The sequence below is a fragment of the Pelophylax lessonae genome, assembly GCF_965119305.1.
Source record: "Pelophylax lessonae genome assembly, chromosome: 5".
Taxonomy (NCBI): domain Eukaryota; kingdom Metazoa; phylum Chordata; class Amphibia; order Anura; family Ranidae; genus Pelophylax; species Pelophylax lessonae.
In genome coordinates, this window is record NC_138772.1 from 279,996,265 (window position 1) to 280,018,589 (window position 22,325).

The 22,325-nt window shown below is 42.3% G+C and overlaps 1 protein-coding gene across 1 annotated transcript in view; it reads right to left on the bottom strand.

Annotated features, from left to right (window-relative positions):
- Positions 1-22,325, bottom strand: part of GABBR2 (gamma-aminobutyric acid type B receptor subunit 2) — an 873,294-nt gene that overhangs the window by 46,997 nt on the left and 803,972 nt on the right. The window contains exon 15 of the mRNA XM_082257550.1: positions 728-952. Coding sequence (XP_082113676.1) covers positions 728-952 — 225 coding nt within the window. The remainder of the gene's footprint in view (positions 1-727; positions 953-22,325) is intronic.

Below are 22,325 nucleotides of genomic sequence, written 5' to 3' on the forward strand. Positions count from 1 at the left end.
AACTACCTGCCTAATCTCCATTGTCACACACTATACACGGCTGCTGTGTAAGCAGCAGCCTTATACAGTGTGGGGCGTGGACTTAGCCACTGAGCCACTGAGCCATGATTGGCCAAAGACACTCTGCCTTTGGCCAATCATGGCTCTCACAGTACATTGTGCTGTGATTGGCCAAGGCATACAGGTCAGGTGCATGCTTTGGCCAATAATCAGCAATCAATGCACTGCAAGAGCGCAACGCATTATGGGGTGCTCATCAGCGGCGAACTTCCACCGAGCGCCCCGCTTGTTTGTGGGTTCAGAAATTACACGAACAGCTGATGTTCCAGTCAAACTTACGTTTGACTCAAACACACAGCCCATTCCATCCTTAAACTATTAATAAGCTTGCATTCTGGGAAATTAACAGTACTAACTAAAAAAAGCAGTTGGCTTGAAACAGCAATATATTGTTCAAATTGCTTACATATAGAATGATTAAATAATGAATATACTGATTGGTATATATATCTCTATTGCCTAGATTGTCCCTGTTTTTTCAGCTGCATAGATGATAAACTTAAGAGGTTAATACACTTTTGTATGAATGGGAGATGAGCACTGCTGATCTTTAGCATGTCTTGTTAAATCTAGGTCACAACACGTTGCACATTGAAGGCTGTGAGTATAAAACTGATCGCATGGCAGAATGAATTAGTGTATAAAAATAGACCTGTAAATAACTTACCTTTGGCACAAAAACTAGACAGAGCGTAATCGTACTGCAGAATATGATGACTAGAGCCACAATACAGAACTGGACGTTTGGCTGGTCTTTGGTGAGGAAGGAGACAGCAGCTCCTATAATACACATTATGCCCACGTTGTATACACTCATTCCAATATACTTGCTGTCATTCAGTGCTGGTATGCTTACATTTCGCGTCTCCCATGCCAAGAAGCAACCAAATAACTGGAGGGAATAAAACAGACAGAAATCAATAGTTGTGTGAACATTTGAAATACTTGGATTTGGTTATAATCATAATATGTCCCGTAATACGCTTTACCTCTGTGCCAAAGAACAAAAGCTGTCCATGATAAGGGGCTAGACCATTGCTTTAACCACTTGCCCACTGGCCACTTCCACCCCCTTCCTGACCAGGCCAATTTTCAGCTTTCACCACTGTCGCACTTTGAATGACAATTGCACGGTCATGCAAAACTGTACCCAAACAAAATTTGATCATTTATTTTTTTTCCACACAAATAGAGCTTTCTTTTGGTGGTATTAAATCAATGCTGTGGTTTTTTTTTGCTAATATAACGAATAAAGAAAATGTTTCAAACAGGTAATTTTCCTCCTTCACTCATGTGCGCTGATGAGGTAGCATTGATGGGCACTAATAAGCTGCACTGATGGGCACTGATAGGCTGCACTGATGGGCACCTATAGGTGGCTGTGGTGGGCACTGATATGTGGCACTGATGGGCACTGATAGGCTGCACTGATGGGCACTGATAGGTGGCCGTGATGAGCACTGATAGGTGGCTGTGATGGGCACTGATATGTGGCACTGATGGGCTGCACTGATATGTGACGATGATAAGAGGACACTAGTGGGCACTGATTGGCAGCAGTGGTGGGCACTAACTGGCAGCAGCAGTGGGCACAGATTGGCAACACTTTTGCAAAAGACGATTATCGGCTCTTTTCTCCTCTCCTCCACCCACAGACAGTGTGAGAAGCAGTGAAGAGAGTCAGTAACCAGCTTCTGTTGACATCCTTACTATATTATTATTATTATAATATGTATATACTGCATTTAGTTTGGTAACTCTGACCTAAAATATTTACCAGGGAACGTATATCAAAACTGAATATTGTCAGCTAGTAATACAGCAACTAAACTACACAATCTAACACTCATAGCAATTTACTGCATATTGTCTATAATTTAGAACTTGGCATACACATCCAGTACTTCTGTTTTGTGGATAAAAGTGATATTAAATCCAAAAGCAAACATTTATTATATTGCAGCTTACCAATTCTTTGATGTGATGGCTGCATTTGTTTTCTTTTTTAGGCTTTCATTCTTCTATTTTCACCTGATGATCAGGCCAGTAAGTCTGTTGTTTTTCAAAAGAACAAGCTGTCTTGCAGTTACAGGGATGAGACAAACCGTTTACTATTGGCAGGGGTGATTTCATGATAAGCTTTCATTTATTTTTTTATATAAAACCTTCGACCCAGAAGGTAAAAAAAATACTTTCTGTAACTACTAATAAAGTGTTAACTGGAGCTTTGCTTCAATTTGTTAGTGTATTTAAATCTACTAGTCCATCTAACAATCCCCCCCCCTGCCCCAGACTGTCAATGCTGCTGTCCAAATGTGTCCCATGCTCATTTATCCAGAGTGAAGGTACTATAAAAGAGGAAGTGTGTTACTGGCCGGATCACCAGGTGAAAGCAGAGGGGGAAAAGCCTAAATCATCTAATTATTGGTAAGATGCAAAATATTAAATTTTTTGTTCTGGGCTTGATACCACTTTAAATTGTAGTTGTAAGCAATATCATCCCAACCGACTTGCCTTAAGCGTCGGTTCACACTACGTCGATCCGATTTAGGGGGCGACCTGTGAAGTCGCGTGAACCGCGACTTCGGCATGACTTGCATGGACTTCATAAAATGAATGTCTATGCAGGTCGCTCCAAGTCGCCCCGAAGTAGTACAGGACGCTTTTTCTAAGTTGGAGCGACTTGTGTCACTCCTATTAGAACCGGTCCTGTACTACACTATGGGATGCGACGGTGCATGACTTGTCAGCCTGACAAGTCGGACTAGTGTGAATGGACACTAAAGGTGGCATTGAGGAAAATCGGTAACTACAGTTTAACTATGTTTTTGTTATCAGGGATCTCTGCCAGACAGCACAGCCAGGCCAATGACCTTTCCTTGGCTTCTGATCCACCCCAGCCTACTCAATGGAAAATCAAGTATATATATATATATATATATATATATATAGTTGTAAAAAAAACACCCCCATCACCTGGTATACATACCTGAATGCAAACAACTACATAGGATGCACACATGTATGTAAGCGGCAATTGCGCCACACATGTGAGGTACCGCCTCAAATGTTGGAGTGAGAGTAATAATTCATGGTCAGCTCTAAACTGATAACCTGCACAAACTCTTAAAATGCCACTTATGGACAATTTATATTACCATAGTTTTTTTGCCATTTCACGAGTGTGCACGGTTTTAAGGATATTTTGCAAAAAAATTATTGTGTTTGTATGTTTGTGTGCACTAAAACTCATTTTGGTGTATCTTTTCCCAAATATATGCCTTTGATAAACAGTTGTACAAATATCATGCAACACAAAAAAATGTGCAACTGCCATCATTTTATTCTTCAGGGCACTGACGGACGGGCTTCACTGATGGGCAGCATAGATGAGCAGGCACTGATGGGCACTGACTGGCAGCACTGTGGGCACTGACTGAGGGCACTGTGGGCACTGATTGAGGGCACTGTGGGCATTGGTTGGTCTATCTGATGGGTGACTTATGGGCACTGTTTTTACTTTACTGTAATCAGGGCACTGATTAACAGTGCTCTGATTACCTGTCATAGACTCTTCCCTTTGAGGAGGAGCCGCTGATCGGACTCTTACAGCATGATGCGAGGACCACACAGCCGATCACATGGGTAAAGAGCCACATCATTGGCTTTTTTCCAAGATCAGGGTCGCGCCGTGTCCTAGGAAAACTGCACGGCCACAATCGCCGCGCTGTGCACCCCCACGGGCGCACGAGAGCAGCAGTTCTGGGGCGCTGTCATATGACGTCCTCCCAGAACGAGAGCCTCAACACTCGGCTGTCATTTGATGGTGGGCGGGCGGCAAGTGGTTAATGCAGTTGTATATTTTCTTCAGTCCCGGTTCACGCTGGTGCAATACGGGAACCTTGCGAATCCACTGCGGGTTCCCGCATCGCCCCTGACTCGTAGGCAGTTCACACTGCTATATGCGCACTGCTGGGAGTGTCAAAACAAAGTTAATAACACGCCCATATTAGTTCACATATTGCAGTGTGAACTGTCAATTCGGACAGGAATCGGATCGCATAGGTGTGAACACCCATGCGATCTGATTCTGGTGGGGACCAAAAAAAGGGTCCTGCACGACTTTGGTTCGAATGTGATGCAAATTCAGCCATACAATCTGTATGGCTGAATTTGCATCGCACAGACATCACATGTGGTTTGCAGAGCAGTGCAGTGCGAATCACATGCAATGTCTGACATCGCTATAGTGTGAACCGACACTAAAAAATAATTTAAACTGTCTTAGTATTAGCATCCTGTTATCCCCTGCACAGCTGTACTCGAACAGGAAGGGCAGCTAATTATTCTCTGTTCAATGCAAGTACTGCCAGGGAGCACACTCACAGATATAAACAGCAGAGTGAGCAGAGTGGTCAATTTTGTGTAATACTTGTGGAGTTTTCCTAATCTTATACCCATTTTCTTAGTAAGTATTTGCTGTTAAAGCTTATGTGTGAAGAGGAGTATCCGATCCGTTTAAAATTGTGTGAGCAATGTATGTAAGTCTTTCTCCCACTTCAGCAGAAAGGTAAGATATTGTATGTGGTACTAGAAATCAACATTACAAAAGACCAAAAAAAATCATATAGAGACTTATATAATCATAGTTTTTCAAAAGTTAGATTTAAGGTAGGAACTCAGTTGTTTGCATCTAATAAAATCAAAGTCAGCCTCATAGGAGGTTTTGGTGGTTGCTTCATTCATTGGTTTATTGAGATTACAGAAATGGATGGGTTGCTTTCTGATTAGGATACAAATTTAAGGATCAGTCACACTGTGAGGGAATTGAGATGAGCCCAATACAAGTAGCACAGGACTTGGGGTTGGAGATAGCTTTGTGGTCTTAAAAAGAGTCTTGGTCATTGCAATAGTGGCCCTTATAAGCAGATGAGCCAATATGGAGTGATATCTGCCCATGGTAAGCCTTCAGTAAGGTAAACAGATAGCCAGTACACAGCACCTTATTCTTTTGTGTGCACCAGTCTAGCAATCTGGCTATATGGACTGCCTTGTGATATTTTACTGGGTCTGGGAACCCAATACCTCTTCTATGCTTCGGCAACATCAAGGTAGGTCCCTTTACTCTCCATAGATAAGAGAGGAATCTGGCCCTCAAGTCCTTTACGAAGCTTGATGGAAGCATGTGTGGGAGCCTTTGTAGTGGTAATATGCTCATCTTTAGGACGCTATTGAGTCCAAACCAGGTGAAAGCTTCTTTAACCTATTTATTGAGCCTTGATTTTATTGCTTTTCCTAAGGGGTTAAAATTTAGATCAAAAACTTTCTTAAGGTTTAAGGGTATATTTGTCCCTAAATACCTTTTCTTTTTTTGAAAATTTCTGTTTATTACTTTTTTGCAAGCAAACAAAAACAGACACACACAACACAATGCCACGCAGGGCAAGTACAGAAAAAACAAGCGACAACAGGTCACCCCCACCCACCAACCACCCCAGGCTCCACCCAGCAGGTCCATTATTCAAAAACAGAGCCCCTCAAGGGGGCCAGAAAACCCATCAAGGCCATGCCATCACATCAGCGGCAAGTCTACAATGCAGAGATATAATTCAAGCAAAGCGAACAGTAACCAACAACCTCAGTTCCTAATTATAAAAATGAGAATCAATTGAAAAAGTAGATAACGATAGTTCAGCAATAGCAGGGTATTAGGCAAGTGACATCAGCCATCATCAACACACACCCCCAGCCACCCCAATCCAAAATACAGTAGGACCCCTAAGACTGCTCAGTGGAGGTCGAGGCCAGAGAATCTATCCACAGCTTCCATACTTTGTCAAACTTGCAAGGACACCCCCTGCTGAGATACGTAGCCTTATAGAGCGGAGTCACCTTATTAACCAGACCCTTCTAAAAGAGGATGGTGAGGGCCAACAGGCTCTTCCAGTGTAGGAGCAGGGCTTTACAGGCATAAAAGAGAAGCAGGCTGACCAGCGTGCGGAGTGCCCTTGCAGGGGCCAAGCCATCTACCAACCCCAGGAGACAGACCTCAACAGAATTGGGAATCGGAATCTTTACCACCTCCGCAATGCAAGCCAGTACGGACGTCCAATAATCCCAGACCACCGGGCACCGCCAGAAGACATGGCTAAAATCTGCCGGAGAATGCGAGCATTGCCAGCACTCCGCAGAGGATGTCGGATAAATACGCACCAGTCTCGCCGGCGTATAATAGATCCTATGTAGGAACTTAAAATGGATCAGACGGTCCCTTGCGGACACCAAATGAGCGGAAGGGGAACTCCACATATCATCCCAATCATTGCCATCTAAGTCCGGTACCTCCTCCACCCATTGTTCACTACACCTGCGCACCGCTAACGGAGTGGTAACAAATAGCTCCTTATACAACTCCAAGAGGGGCTTCCGCATATCCGCAGCCTGCACAACAGTCTCCAGTGCAGATGTCTTGATCTCCACATGGGAAGAACCAAACTGTGCCAGAAAGGCATGACGGAGCTGAAGATAGCAGAATAGATAATGATCCGGTAGATTAAATCGTGCCTTCAGGGCATCAAAGGGGCAAAGTTCTCCACCGGAGGTAACATCACCCAGCGTCTTCACCCCCCTAGACGCCCAGAGAGCAGGATCAGGGATCGAGGCAAAAGGAGGAAACTTAGGATTCCACCACAGGGGGGAGGCCGGGGACACACCAGTCGCTCCAGGCTCCATCAGCGCCCGCATATGTTCCCAGGCTTTGATGATGGAGTGCATCGTACCCGTCAGCCTTTGAACCTCGATGTAAAAGAAGATGAAGGCTCTCATAGGAACCCAAAACAGCCGCCTCCAGCACCGCGGCAGAATCCCCATCGTCCCCCGCGAAGCCATTGAACGCACAACCACTCCCTGCCCAGCCAGAAAATATTTGTAACGGTCAGGTAAGGCAAGACCCCCTGACCCCAGGGCTCCTGTAACACTTGAATACCAATCCTTGGAGGGGAGCTACCCCAGATAAAAGATCCAATCAGGCCATGGACCTGGCGGAAAAACGAGCGGGGGACCCATACCGGGGAGTTCCTGAGAAAATACAGAAAGACAGGGAGAAGCTTCATCTTCACTAGATTAATGCGCCCCAAAACCGACAAGGGCAGGCCTATCCACACCTCCACCTTGCGCTTAAAGACATCCAGCAGGGGCAACAAATTAAGAGTAAGATAATCCGCCTTGCTAGCCGACACCCTGACTCCCAGGTAGGTGAACTCAGTAACCCATTTTAATGGCAATGAACAATCAGTAGCAGCAAGAGCACCCAGATCTATTGGTAACAAGGTAGATTTATCCCAATTAACCCTAAGGCCAGAGAACTTGGCAAAGGTATCTAAAATATTGAAAACCACACGCAGGGAGCTATTGGGGTCTTTCAGGAACAGCAGCATATCATCCGCATTAAGAGCCAGACATTCCTTAATGGAGCCGACCTCCAACGCGCCCACCTCGTAAGACGCGCGCAGCGCTATGGCCAAGGGTTCTATCATCAGAGAGAACAGGAAGGGCTAAAGAGGACAACCCTGCCTGGTCCCCCGACCCACTGCAAAAAAAGGGGACAGGGACGACCCAATTTTCAATGCCATGCGAGGGGTAGAATACAAGAGGGAGATCCACTTACAGAACTTAGGACCAAACCCCATGCGTCGCAACACCAGCCCCATATACAACCAGTCCACAGTATCAAAGGCCTTGGGTATGTCCAGTGACACCACCACTCTAGTGCCTGCAGAAGCGTGCGACACCTGCAAATGTGTAAACAGGTGGCGCAGGTTGGTGTCCGTGGACCTACCCGATATAAAGCCCATCTGGTCAATATCCAACAAAGAGGGCAAGACCACAGCCAGTCTAGTAGCCAAGACCTCCGTGAGGATCTTAAGATCCACATTAAGCAGAGCAATAGGGCGGTATGAGGAGCAGAGGGTGTGGTCCTTACCTGGCTTAGGAAGGAGAACAACGTATGCCTCCAGCATGGAGCCCGGCAGAGCCCCTTCATCAAAACAAGCAGCATAAAAGGCTTGAAGCCGGGGAGCTAGGGAGTCCGAGTACTGCCGATACCATTCCACCGGGAAGCCATTCGGGCCCGGTGATTTATTGGGGGGGAAGGAAAGGATGGCCTTCTCAATTACCTGCAGGGTGATATCATTATCCAACCAAGCACTATCATCACCCTCCAAGATTGGCACCGGCAGGTCAGACAGGAGGCTCTCCAGCTCCTCCAGGTCATAAGCAGGCAAGGGTGAATAGGTGTCCGCATAATAATCCATAAAGACCTGAGAGATCTCCCCAGAGTCTCTAACCAATTCCCCAGTACCGGACCTAATACAGGGGACACTTACCGAAGTCCTCTGATCTGCCACCAGATAAGCGAGCAGTTTACCATTTTTGTCCCCCTTCTCAAAAAGTGACTCCGCTCTATGTTTCAAGTTGACATGTGCAAATTCAGTATCCAGCAAGGCCAGGCCCCGACTCAGCCGAGTATTCTGCCTCCAACCTACGTACCTCCAACAGAACAGCCTCTCTAGCAGCATTAGCTTCTTTACGGGATGCCTTAATCTCTGAGATGTAGTGACCCCGCATGACAGCCTTAAAAGCATCCCACAGGACAACCCCAGCCGTGGAGGAGGCATTGTCCTCCCAATACGCGGGCATATGGGGCTCCACCAGTTGCACCACCTTCTCCGTCTGCAGCCATCCGGGTGACAGCGCCATTCACCCCTCCCCCCCCCAGCCACCATCCTCAAGGTCAGCAGCAGCGGGTTATGATTAGACAGCCCTCCCGCTAAGTAGGTGGCATCTTGTACCAACGGAAGACAAGATATGTTGGCAAAGGCCATATCTATCCTGGATGCCATCCTGTGCACCCCAGACCAGTAGGAGTAGCCCCTCACCCTGGGATTTTTCCAGCGCCACAACTCAGTAAGTTGAGCCGCGGAAGCCCAGGACAGCAATTCAGGGGCAGGCGGCCTCCTCGGGTTAGAAGTGTCCAGTCCACCATCCAGGATAGCATTAAAATCCCCGGCCAGCAGAAGGGGAAGGTGCATGTAAGGAGCCAGGATCACCAGGAGGTCCACGAGGAGCTGAGAGTGAAATGGCGGAGGCAGGTAGACACTCACCAGTACTATCGTTTGTTGATGCAAATCTAAAAGAACAATTGCGTACCGTCCTCCAGGATCCGTAATCACTTTCTGAACCGAACAGGGTGCACTCTTACCAAGCAAAATAGATACCCCATACGCATACGTGGAATTAAAGATCCGTTGGATCCACAGCCGCTTTAAAGCGAGCACTTGCCCCCATCCAAATAAGTCTCCTGGAGGAGGATAACATGAGGTTGAACAGTTTTAATATAATTAAATACCGCTGTTCGCTTCACCTTATCATTAAGACCCCGCACATTCCAGGACATAATCTTAATCAACCCAGCCATAGAACGGTGGGGCATATAGAATGGATGAGCTGGAAGACCAGGAACAGCCCGAAGAACCGTCCCGATCTCCCAGGCCCAACCAAGCAGCGAGCAAAAACACATGCATGTAATCTAAAAAATTACCACTAGATGGAGCCTGGAGCCTAGGAAAAAAACACCCCTACTGTAATACCCAAAACCTGAAAAATAATAAACAGAACATGGTATTCAGCCTGATCCCAAAACGCAAAACAGTATTCAAAGGCATGGCTGCGTCATAGAACTGCAGCCGCCAATACCCACGTCCACAAAAGACAGCCCTAAAAGCTCCAAGCTCAGTCCAAGTTCACCTCCAGCTAGGAGGAAAAGTGCAACAACACCCCCCAAAAAAAGGGGGAAGAAAAATCAAGAATCAAAAATATGAATTAAAAAAAAAAAAAAAAAGTACTTAGAAGGGCAAGTTCAATGCCGTGTAGAAAACAGAGCTCCCATGTACTGAAGTCCACACCACGGCCCCATGAAAAGAGGCAGAAGGGGCACAACGCAGGATCCAGGGCAACCCAGGCAAATCCAGGCCATAGCGGAGGGTGAAGTAAAGAAAATACCCCCCTGTAACAAGATAATTGCCAAGGAAGTCACCAGGCAGGAACAGGAGCCAGGGGGCACAACAGGACACCTCACAACAGACCGTAGACCTCAATCATCCAGAGAACAAGCACAGGAGGAAAGGTCAAATAGATTCAAACCAGTCCACAGCCTCCCCCGCTGAATTGAAGAAAAGAACGGATCCCTTATAATCCACACGTAGGCGGCTCGGGTACATCATACCATATTTCAGGCCTTTAGCCTGCAGGCCTTTACGCACTTCAGTATACGACCTGTGTTTCTTCTGCGTCTCAACTGAAAAATCGGGAAACAACATAATCTTGCTGTTCTCAAACTGCAACTCCTCCCTTTTCCGGGCTTCAGAGAGAATACAGTCTCTGTCGCGAAAGTTCAGAAAGCGGACCAGAAACGGACGTGGGGGAGCCCCCGGCGGGTGAGCTCCGGTGGGCACCCTGTGGGCCCTCTCCACCACATACGTAGGAGGGGGGGCAGGCAGGTTGAGCAGATCACAAAATTATTTTTCAGCAAACTGTGTAGGATTGGATCCCTCTGCTTTCTCCGGCAATCCCACCACCCTGACATTGTTGCGGCGTTGCCAATTTTCAGCATCCCCCATCTTATCCGCCATAGCATTCACCTGGGCCTGCATAGCAATAAGTTGTGCTGAATGAGACGCAGTAACATCCTCCACCTCAGAAATGCAACTCTCAGTTTACGTCAGGCGCCCCCTTATCTTATCCAAATCATGCCGGATCAGGGTACATTCTGAAGCCAGGTTGTCTATCCTGAGCATCTTACAACCATCAATGGCAGCCAATATAGGGGCTGTGATATCCCCCCCTCCAGGAAACCCCCCAGCCTGCCCAGCAGTCCCCAGCAATGGTCCCGAGGTACCTGGCTCTGCTATCTGCTCCATAGGTGGGGTCCCAGCCACTGCAGACATCTTCCCCGACTGTGAGAAGGCCCGGGCGGCTGGAGAGGCTGAGGGAGAAGAGGAAGCCTGTGTAGGCAAGATGGTGGCGGCCGCACTCACGCCTCGTGGCTGAGCAGTCCTTTGCGGCCGCGGGGTAGGCACAGAAACCCCCGATTTTTTCGATGGCATCCATTCCCCACTAGTGCCCGAGGTGGATCAGGGCAAAACCGCCGCGATTCGGTGGCCAGGGACCGCGGATGGAGCTGTACAATGCAGGATGTTGTGGAGCTCTGCTAGGACACGTCCAGCGCCGTCTACATCCCGGCCACGCCCCCGTCCCTAAATATCTAATGTGTTCGTCAGACCATTTGTATGTAAAAGACTGTTTGACATTTTAGGAGGGAGCGGCCATATTGTTCATTGCTTCTGATTTATATATATTTATCTTGAAATTGGATAGTAGGTTATATCTTTTGAACTCCTTTAGGAGTGTTGGAATTGAAACGGTTGGGGAGGTAAGAAAAAAAATAAGATCATCTGCTAATGCAGCTACTTTGTGGGGACCGGAGGGGGTCAAGAGACCAGAAATATCCCACTGGGCTTTCACAATACGTAGAAAGAGTTCTAGAGAGATTATAACAATCAAGGAAGAGAGAAGGCATTCTTGATGTGTGCTGTCATGAATAGAAAAGGAAGCAGACACAGATTCATCGATTTTTCACTGATGCTGTAGGATTAGAATATAAGGCCCCTAAACCACTGTCGTATATTGTCAACTAGGTCTATATAGGCTCGAGTAGCATGAATGAAGTCCCAGCTAACTCTATTGAAAGCTTTTTCTGCATCCGTAGATACTAGAATGAATTCATCTTTGGGGATTACAGTAAAAAGTGCCTGTAAATTATCCCTAGTAAATGAATAAAATAGATGTTTTAATACATGTTCCACAATGCACAAAATTAAATGGGCCCTCAAGGAAAAATCGCATGGTAAAAAATTCAGTAGCTTCAGGTGAAGAGGCAGCTGTAATACATGAAGATCTTAACTTTTCATGTAAAACTTGAGCTTGGCTCGGCCCTCTCCCAAGGCTCTGTCTTGGTTCTATTTTAATTAATAGCATATGAACACAGATGGTTCAATCCTCAAACTAGTATGTTAAATTCAACACATTAGGCTTAATTCACAAAGCTTTAGCACAAGGATAAGGATCTATTTTTTTAACAATGAGACCATACTTCTCAAATCTCAGTGGACTCAACTGAAAATTACTGTCATTTTTTTTTTTTTAAATGAAGGATCCTTATCTTTGTGTTAGCTTTTCAAATTAAGCCTACATGTGTTGACAACATGCTCACCAAGAGCAGAGTGGGAAACAGTCCAGATCTCATAATTAAGAATGGAAAAAACAGCACATGGGATCCTCTTCTCTGTGGATAAATTAATTTGTGTATAAAGCCTTTTTATTTTACATTTATTAAAATAATTAAGGCATAAAGCACCAGGCAAGAAGTGTTTCAGAAAGAAACCCTTACTCTGCAGCTAAAGCTGAACAACTGACACAAAGCACAGGCAAAATCTTTTTTTCAACACTGTATAAACACTAATACAATTAATAACTAACAAGCATATTTATGTCTGGAGAGTGCAGCAGCTGCATACAACAAAAATCAACATACTACTGTATATTACAATTAAATAACCAGTGTAAAAGATGCAAATTCACTGCCATCTGATTGTATAAAACATGGTCTAACCTGATTACCATAGGTATAAAACTGAAGTGGCAAACAGTTTAATGCAAAGCTGAAATACATTATTGAGAGCTGTTTAACCTGCCAGAGAGTTTGTATCACTGTCTATTAACCACTTTACCGCTGCTCACTGAGCTGCTACTGCGGCAAAGTGGCTCGATAACGTCTGATGACGTATACCTACGTCGCCAGACATTCCCCTCTCTCGGCGGCGCGCGGGTGCCGCCAGAGGCTCGCTCCCGCTGTATTCAGTCACAGCGGGAGTCGGGCCAGGGGAGAAGCGGCGGTGATCACCGCTGCTCTTCCCCGATCATCCAGGAATCGAGTGTGGAGATCCGCCCGCTTGTGTAAACAAAGCGCCTGGATCTCCTAAGTGACAGGCAGGGTCAGATTGCAGGATTCAGCATAGCTCAACCTGCGATCTGTCCCTGTGTCACTCAGTCACCTCCCCCCACACACGTTAGTAAACACCAGGCATACATTAACCCCTTGATCACCAAAAAAAAATTAACCCCTTCCCTGCCAGTGTCATTTTTACAGTAACAGTGCATGTGTATAGCACTAATTACTGTAGTAATGTCACTGGTACCCAGTGTCAAAAATGTCAGTCAAGGGTCCGATCTGTCCACCGCAATGTCGCAGTCCCGCAAAAAAAAAAAAAAAAAAAAAATCGCAGATCGCCGCCATTACTCGTTAAAAAAAAAAACACCAAAAATGACAGAAATCTTTCCCTTAGTTAGTAAACGCAATAACTTTTGCGCAAACCAATCAAAATACACTTATTGCGATTTTTTTTACCAAAAATATGTAGCAGAAAACAAATTGGCCTAAAATGATAAAAAATTTAGATTTTTACATTTTTTTGGGGGGGGGGGGGAATTTCATATAAAAAAATGTGAAAAATATTGTTATTTTTTCAAATTTGTCGCTCTTTTTTTGTTTATATCGCAAAAAGTAAAAATCGCACAGGTGATCAAATAACACCAAAAGAAAGCTCTGTTTGTGGGGGAAAAAAGACGTAAATTTCGTTTGGGTATGGCTTTGCATGACTGCGCAATTGTCAGTTAAATTCGCACAGTGCCGAATCGCAAAAAGTGGCCCAGACGTAAGACAGCAAAATCCTCCGGTGGTAAAGTGGTTAATTCCTCAGATTTACAAAGACAGCACAGCCAGCCTGGAGACTTGAGTCTTCTCTACTGCAGTTGAGTGATACAACTAGGTCTTTTTCCTGGTCCCAGCCTATGAAAGAGCAGCAAAATAGAAACAGCAGACTCTAGAGCTCATCTCAAGAGTCTGTTCCATTTGCTCTCCTCCTATTAGCATGTCTCTTGTTAGCATATGAGCACAACTGACTGGCTCCAAGTGCTGCTTCTCCCGTTCCTAGTCTGTACAGGAGGTCATAAGAGGCTAATAAGAAGCCAAAATTCAAGTACTCACACTAGTGAACACATGCTTGCATGAAATAGTGTTTTTGGTGTTTGGTGTGAATATTCAATTTGTAGTTAAAGACATACACAATAGTTTTGGATCTCAACATTTTAACTTCATTAGATGAGAAAAAACCTAACTGATCCATTAAACAAAACCATTGAACTTAACTTTATAAACTGATAGAGGGACTCAATAACCTATACATTATTTTGAAGCCCTACTCAATTGACTCAATAACCTATACATTATTTTGAAGCCCTACTCAATTGACTCAATAACCTATACATTATTTTGAAGCCCTACTCAATTGACTCAATAACCTATACATTATTTTGAAGTCCTACTCAATTTCCACCTCTGCATTTTTTTTTTTATTTGTTGCAATTACTTAAATAATAAATGTTCCATGCATTTTATATATGATGCTAATATTCTCTATAGAGAAAGCACTTGCAGAAAATCATAGGTGTGAACTGAGCCTATTTTAACAAGTATAGAACCTGAGAATGCAGGTGAAAGATATAAAAAAAAGACCATATCTATTATATGGGAAAGTGACCATGGCTAAAGGTCATGACAAATACATTTTACCAAAGGTTCTGACTATCCAATAACTTTGGTTTGGCAAATTGACTGTTAGCTGATATTGCAGAGAAAATAAATGATTCTTGGAAAAATAATATGTGGTAACAGTTGCAGGAAAGGGTTAGCCTGACTTACCAATAGCACTGATTATTCAAAGCTCAAATATAATACAGTTTATGAGATTTTATATAGCAAAATTGTATGATCTGTTGAAATATGATGTGGCAGACATTGCAATGTGACATGGCTATCCAATTTCTTAACGATCTCTATTTAATATAAAAATGTAGTCTGCTTATAATGCACAATTTCATTGAGCTATACAATAGCTGGTAGTAGGTAACATGAATAATCCTCTGCTTGCAGAACAGTTACAGTAATTGATATTATTATGACTTAACATAGTTACTTTTTTTTGCACTAATGTTTTTTGGAATCCTTTTGGATGCACCCATCCTATCTTTTTACTTGTAAAATCTTGTGAAAAAAAGCATTTTGCAAGTTTATTTTTTTCTATAAATTCTTTTTTCATTAGAAAAAAATATGAAGAAATACAAATATACTCTATCATATAGTAATAACCTATTTGCATGACTAGGTATTAATTTGCATTGCAAAGTTTGTCACACTCCATATATATATTCGCAGTGGCAATGTTTTGTACATACTGTAGTTACGAATTAGTTTGCACTGTATGTCCAAATTCATAGTCAAAATTTTCACTATGGTATATTTATTTTCTATTTTTAATCTTAGACTTTTCATTTTTTTTAGTTAACATAAACTTTTGTTCCAAGTTGGAGATTTTAAAACTGAATGATACTTTCAAATGCCCTTTCTAGTTTACCTTAAAATAAAACTGGGGAAAAAGATTACTTTGGGGAAAAAATGCCATAATGGTCTACCTGCAAAAGAAGAGTAATTATTTACTGTACCTCTCCAGTTGTAAATGCTGACAAATTCTGCTCCATTCAAGAGAAATGTTATGAAAAGATTCATAACTTCCTCCTACTAACCCTTATGTCATTACTGTGTCCTCTAGCGTCAGGCATTGCATTAAGTCAGGAGGATACAGTTTGTGAAGCCCCCAGTGTGACACTGCCCACAATGGGGCCTACAGCAACACTGAGATCCCTCCTCCTGGCAATTGAAGTTTGCAGAGGCCTATGGTAATGTCAGATGAAGTAAACATTCTTTTGTTGGACCAAAGAAGTAGGCGTTTTACCTGTATTTTTTACAGTGCTATTGTAAATGGGGGATTATGAGGTAGAGGTGAAAGAAGGGACCATTCTTAGTAATGTGGGTAAAAGTTAAAAGTACATCATTCTAATACATTTATATTTCCCCAAGGTATCTAAAGGTCTCTAAAAAGAATGCAAGTACGAAAAGATACTTTTTGATCCAAAAAGAAATGCATTAAACACCTACCTTCTTGTAGTGAGCTAACAATGTTGCAACTGATGTATTCAAATTCCATGTGATAGAAAAATAGGGGAAGAAGCAGCCAGCAACTAATGAAGTGGTGTGAATATTGACACTTGGTCGAAGCAGGGGAGAGCTAAGGCAAGACTGACAACACTGCTAGTGATTTCAGTGCAGCAATGGTGGTGTAGCCTACTACAGAATCTGACTCCGTTTCTAACAGTTACCGTAACTAAATGTTTTTAAAGCCCAACTTTGGGTTGAGTGACGCTGGGTAAAGAGTCTTTTTTTTAGGGGACTCAAGGGGGACATGTAAAGGGAAATTAGTATAGCTCAGAGTTGGGCTTTAAAGAGTCAAAACACAAGGAAATGCGCATGTAGGAGTATTACACAGATTCCATTCGAGGTCTAAGCTCAGTAGTAGCTATGTTGTGAAAAAGAACTATTGAGGAATGGCCTGGTTTTTGTTTCAAGCTAGAGCAGATACAGGAACCTGCAGAAAAGGTGAACTTATATGCTGTGTGGCATAGCAAAGAAGACATTGGAACCTCCGTATGTTATCTTTTGAATGTACATCTTTATCTGTGGATGGCTTTTGTGGTACCCTGCAACTATCTTATGTGTTTGCTTGTTTGTTACCTCCATGTTATATACTGTAAGTTCTTTAAATGTTTCTTAAAGCAGTCTGCCTGTATAGCTACTGTCTCATTTCTAAAAAAATATTAATGAAGAATGGAATTTTGGTGAGCAGCTGAAGTTATCCCCTCAGCCAGTGTTATAATATACATAATAGAAACTGTAATGTTATCAGCAGGGTTCCTCTGGGGGACACCGAATAGTTTTGTTCCAAAACCATTATCATTGGGGTCTCTTTTTCTGAAATGGTAATTCTTCTTCTAGAAGATAATAAGGTAACTGGAGCTATTCAGAAGCACACTGTGCTGCTGAGTCTCTATGACTAAAATCAAGTGACTTTTTATTTGATATAATTGTTGCAGTTCTGAAAAAAAATCCTTTTCACACAAATACCCTGAAACTGTAAGGTGTTTCCATTTTAGCAGAAGGAATCAATTGCCAGATGAAGGTTATCTCACATAATATTGCTGAATTGAGCAGATTTTCAGTGGCCTGAAATTTTAGCAGCAGTTTGGAATCTTTATTAAGGAACCCGATTCTGGGTAAGGTGAGAGATGGAACCATGCAAAGCAGACTGCTTAGGAAACATAATTTACCATTTCCCATGCATGAGCCTGTGGGATTTCAACCATGAGCTCTAGCAATCCTATGGTAAACTCCATGAATCGAATAACTATAAAAAAAAGAAATTAAACAGTATGTCCAGCCAAAAAAAAATGTGCCTTTTTTTAATAGAGTGGGGAGGGGTTAGCTCCACTGTCGGTTTTTAACTCTTATCTGGGAAGATTTATTCTCATTTTCTGTCCTGTTTGCATGGGTTTACCAGATGAGAAATGTGAAGATCTTCCCCACAGCAACACAGTCAAAAATTAAAATTGATTTTACAATTTTATATGTAACTGGGACTTTTATAAGCACTAATTAACAGAAATAATATTTTACCAAATAAAATCACAAATTATTAAAATTTGTAATATGGCCAATTGAGCAGCATTGTTGTAATCCAACATCAACGATTTGCAATTCAATATACTGTGCCTACATAGGTACAGAATCTCTTGCTTCAAAGTAGCCAAGCCTATCTGGAGAGAACAAATGTGTTTCACACTTGTCTTATTCAGGGGTGTATATGGCATATTATATAATATAAGGACTGCAGATGACATTGACCATGTAGATTAAATCATGTGAACGGATGCCTTCATGTGATCCACATTGGAACACACCAATGCATTTTATATGACCTGGATACCTCTAGAACACTGAGGGACTGGAGACATATATTTTGAATCCAACCAGTGGCATTATCAATAACCCTTGTGACGATCTTCCTGGGTCCAGGGATTTTGTGTGTTCCAATGTGGAATATATGAAAGCGTCTGTTTACATCTTTCATTCTGCATGTCCAATGTCATCTGTGGTCCTTATATCATATAATATCTCATATACAGTATTCTCCTGAAGAAGGCAAGTGTTTGAAACACATTGGGTCTATCCATATGAGCTTGGCTACTTTGAAGCAAGAAATTATGTACCCATGTAAAGCAACCCCAGTTCCAACAAAGTTGGAACGCTGGGTAAAATCTACATAAAAACAGGATGCAATGATTTGTTAATTTCATAAACCTATATTTTTTTTCACAATAGAAAATATATCAAATGTTTAAACTGAGAAAATGTACCACTTTGAGGAAAAAATAGAGTAATTTTAAAACTGATGGCAGCAACATGTCTCAAAAAAGTTGGGACAGGGCAACAAAAAAGCTGGCGTAGTGAATGGTACTAACAAGGAAGAGCTAGAAGAATATTTTTCAACTTATTAGGTTAATTTGCAACAGGTCAGTAAGATGATTGGGTATAAAAAGAACATCTTAGAGAGTCAGGGTGTCTCAGAAGTAAAGATTGGTAGAGGATCACCAATCTGTAAAAAGCTGCAAATCAAAATTGTTAAACAATATTAGAATAATGCTTCTCAATGTAAAATTTCAAAGACTTTAAATATATTGTCATTAAGGATGGGCTGAATACCCCCTGTTTGGTTCGCACCAGAACATCTCGAACAGGGAATAGGTTCTAGCGAACATGCAAACTCTAATAAAGTCGATGAGACACGAACATGGAAAAATCAAAAGTTCTCATAATAAAGGCTGTAATGTAAGGTATCTCCATTAAAAGTGTATGGGGACCCGGGTACTGCCCTGGGAGACATGTATCAATCCAAAAAAATGTTTTTAAAAAAAAGTTTTTAAAGGAGCAGTCATTTTATTGATGCTTAAAGTGAAACAATAAAAATGAAAAACTCCTCTAAATATTGTGCCTGGGGGGTCCCTTTAATGTGCCTGTAATGTGTTGCATCTGTACGGTGTATAGAGCCTGCTGCAGCAATACTGACATTTCTAAAGGAAAAAATGTCATTTAAACTTGCTCGCGGCTGTAATATATTGCCAGGTCCTGGCAATACAGATAAAAAAAAATGAAAAAATGTCGCAGGGTTCTCCCCCCAGTCCATAGTAGGCCCTTTGGGTCTGGTATGGATTTTAAGGGGAACCCCCGGCCAAAATAAAAAAAATGGCGTGTGGTTCCCCAAAAATCCATTCCAGACAGGAAAAGGGGGGGATGAGCGATTGCCCCCCCTCCTTAAACATACCAGGTCACATGCCCTCAACATAGGGGGGTGGGTGCTTTGGGGCAGGGGGGCTGTGGTTTTAGGGGTCTGTGGGTGGGGGGTTACCAGGATCTGGAAGCCCCCTAGATTCTGGCCCCCAGATCCCGGCCCCCCCATGTGAATGAAAAATGTAAAAGAGTAAAAACCAGAGGAAACAGTTTTTGACAAGTCTTTTATTAAAAAGAAAAAGAAAATAGTGTCCCTTGATGTAAATCCATCGTCAATCACGACGCCCGCCGATCCGACAAATAGAAAAATTGCAAATAACGCTTCACCTCCTAAGAGGCCACCCGCCTCATTCCCGATTTTAATTTTTTTCTATTTTACGGGTCTGGTGGGCGTTGTGATTGACGATGGATTTACATTGTGGGACACAAACATTTTTTTTTTCTTTTTAATAAAGGACTTGTTAAAAATGTTTCTTTGGTTTTTACTTTTTTACACAGTTCAAAAGCCTGCATCTCTGATATTATTGGGGTGCATTAGTGCGTATAGAATAGGCAGCTTGCACATCTGGAAAGGCACAATCAATGCTGAAAGATTTATCCAGGTTTTAGAGTAGTATTTGATGTATTTTTCAGGGAAGGCCTAGCATAGTTCAGCAGAACAATGCTAAACCAATTACAGTTTCTATGACAATAGTATGGTAACAGAGTTCATGTGTTTAATTGGCCTGCTTGCAGTCCAGACCTTTCACCAGCTGAAAATATTTGGTGCATATTGAAACAAAAGCGTTTACAAATTAGGCCCCTGAATTTTATATCAGGCATACATGGGATAATATTCCTCTCCAAAAACTCAAGCAACTGGTCTGCTCAGTTCCCAGATGTTTACAGAGGGTTGTTAAAAGAAGTGGGGGATGCGACGCCATTGTAAAAATGGCCCATCCCAACTTTTGTGAGACATGTTATTGCCATCAGTTTCAAAATCACCTTTATTTTATTTTCATAAAACTGTACATTTTCTCAGTTTAAACATTTGATATGTTTTCTATTTTTTATTGGGAATAAAATGTGGGTTTATGAGATTTGCAAATCATTGCAATCAGTTTTTATGTAGATATTACACAGCGTTGGAATTTGGGCAACGAAATATTGACATTATGAATATATTTTAGTTAGAGTTTGATTAATGTGGGTATGCAATATGTCTTCTGATATGCCCATTTTTTTTTTTTTTTAAGAAAGATGGGAACTGTTTGATCTGATTTGAAGCTGTCAAGGGTAATATACTAATTATTACTACTGTATATTAGAAGGCTTGACAATATACTACTGTATATTAGAAGGCTTGACAATAGGCTTTCAGAGTTTTCTTTCAGATGATTCAGGGCCAGGTTAGTTTATCTAAAGAATGGAACCAACTCCAGACATCCACTTCAAAAGATCTCCTTGTTCAGATATTTTTTTAAGTGCATAAATCTTTTTTTGCAATGCGATAAATAGTATTGTCATGTGAGGTGCACTGATCTCTACTGTACTGTGCATTAAAGTGTTATTCACAATGAATGGCACTGCAGTGCACTGTTGTTGGCCATACACATTGATACATGTTGAGTTACTGCTTGTTTAAATATGTTTGGCCACACAAAGTCTATGTACCCTCAATGAAAAACGCATGTAACAATCAGTGGAATCAGATATATAGGCAGCTGTAATATATGCAGATCTTGACTTTTCCTGTAAAACCTATAGCTTTGATTGGCTACTTCCCAAAAGTCTACAGTCTTTGCTTTATTATAGGAAAAAGCATATGAACACAGATGGCTCAATTCCCAAACTAGCATGGTAAATTCCAATAATAGGCTCAATTTACAATGTCTTAACATTAAGATATGGGACTTTTTTTAGGCATGTGATTGTAATTTTCAAATCTTGCTTGGCCTTTTGTATTTTGGCCCCAGCAAGAGTGTAAATAATTTAATAACACCTTTATATCTTTGGTGGGATAGTCATAGTGAAATGGTAACACCCTCTATTTGTCTTTTCGTACTTAGACTGCAGATGCTAAAGCAACTAACATGTAAATAGAAAAGAAGGCAAGTCTACTTCTGGTCACTACAGCAGAATGAGGAAGGACAGAGAGAGAGGGTGCCAGAACCATCACACTTTATGGACAACACATGTGCCATTACACTTCAAGGCAGATACAGATGAAACATCTATTTGCTGCTGGGAAGGGGATATTGGTACAAATACTGCTAAGCGCCAGTCCCAATTTAGCCAGTAAGAATGAGTGGTTCTCTTTCCAGCCAATTGAGGTATCTTGGTAAAAGGGGAACTGTGTCAGAATGTCAGTGCTCACAAAAAACAATGAAAGCGAAATTCAACAACAAATATATGGCAGTTGGGGTGAATTGGAGTATCTTTAAAAAAAAAACAAACCAACAATTATTTTTATTAAACAAATTATCTTTTTCTAAATGTCATATAATATTGTTTTTAGGTTCATAATACTAGGGCCAATGGTTTGGTGAGTCTTTTTTTTTTTTGCTATGAGTATGTTACTGTAAGAAATATATGAACTGTAATGACTTTTGGTAAACCATTCATACTTTTGTTCTGTTTTAGGTTTTAAGTTTAGGTGTGGTAAACTATATTAGGTTGTTGTGGTTTATATGAAGCAAAAAGTGTTTCTTGGTTACTAGTGTTGGAGGCAGAATAAGCCTCGGTTCACACTAGGGCGACCTGTGAGGCGACCTGGTCGCCTCACAGGTCGCCGCAGGTCGCCTCCCATAGTGAAGCTGCGGACCCGTTCTAATAGGAGCGACACAAGTCGCTCCGACCTAGAAAAAGGGTCCGG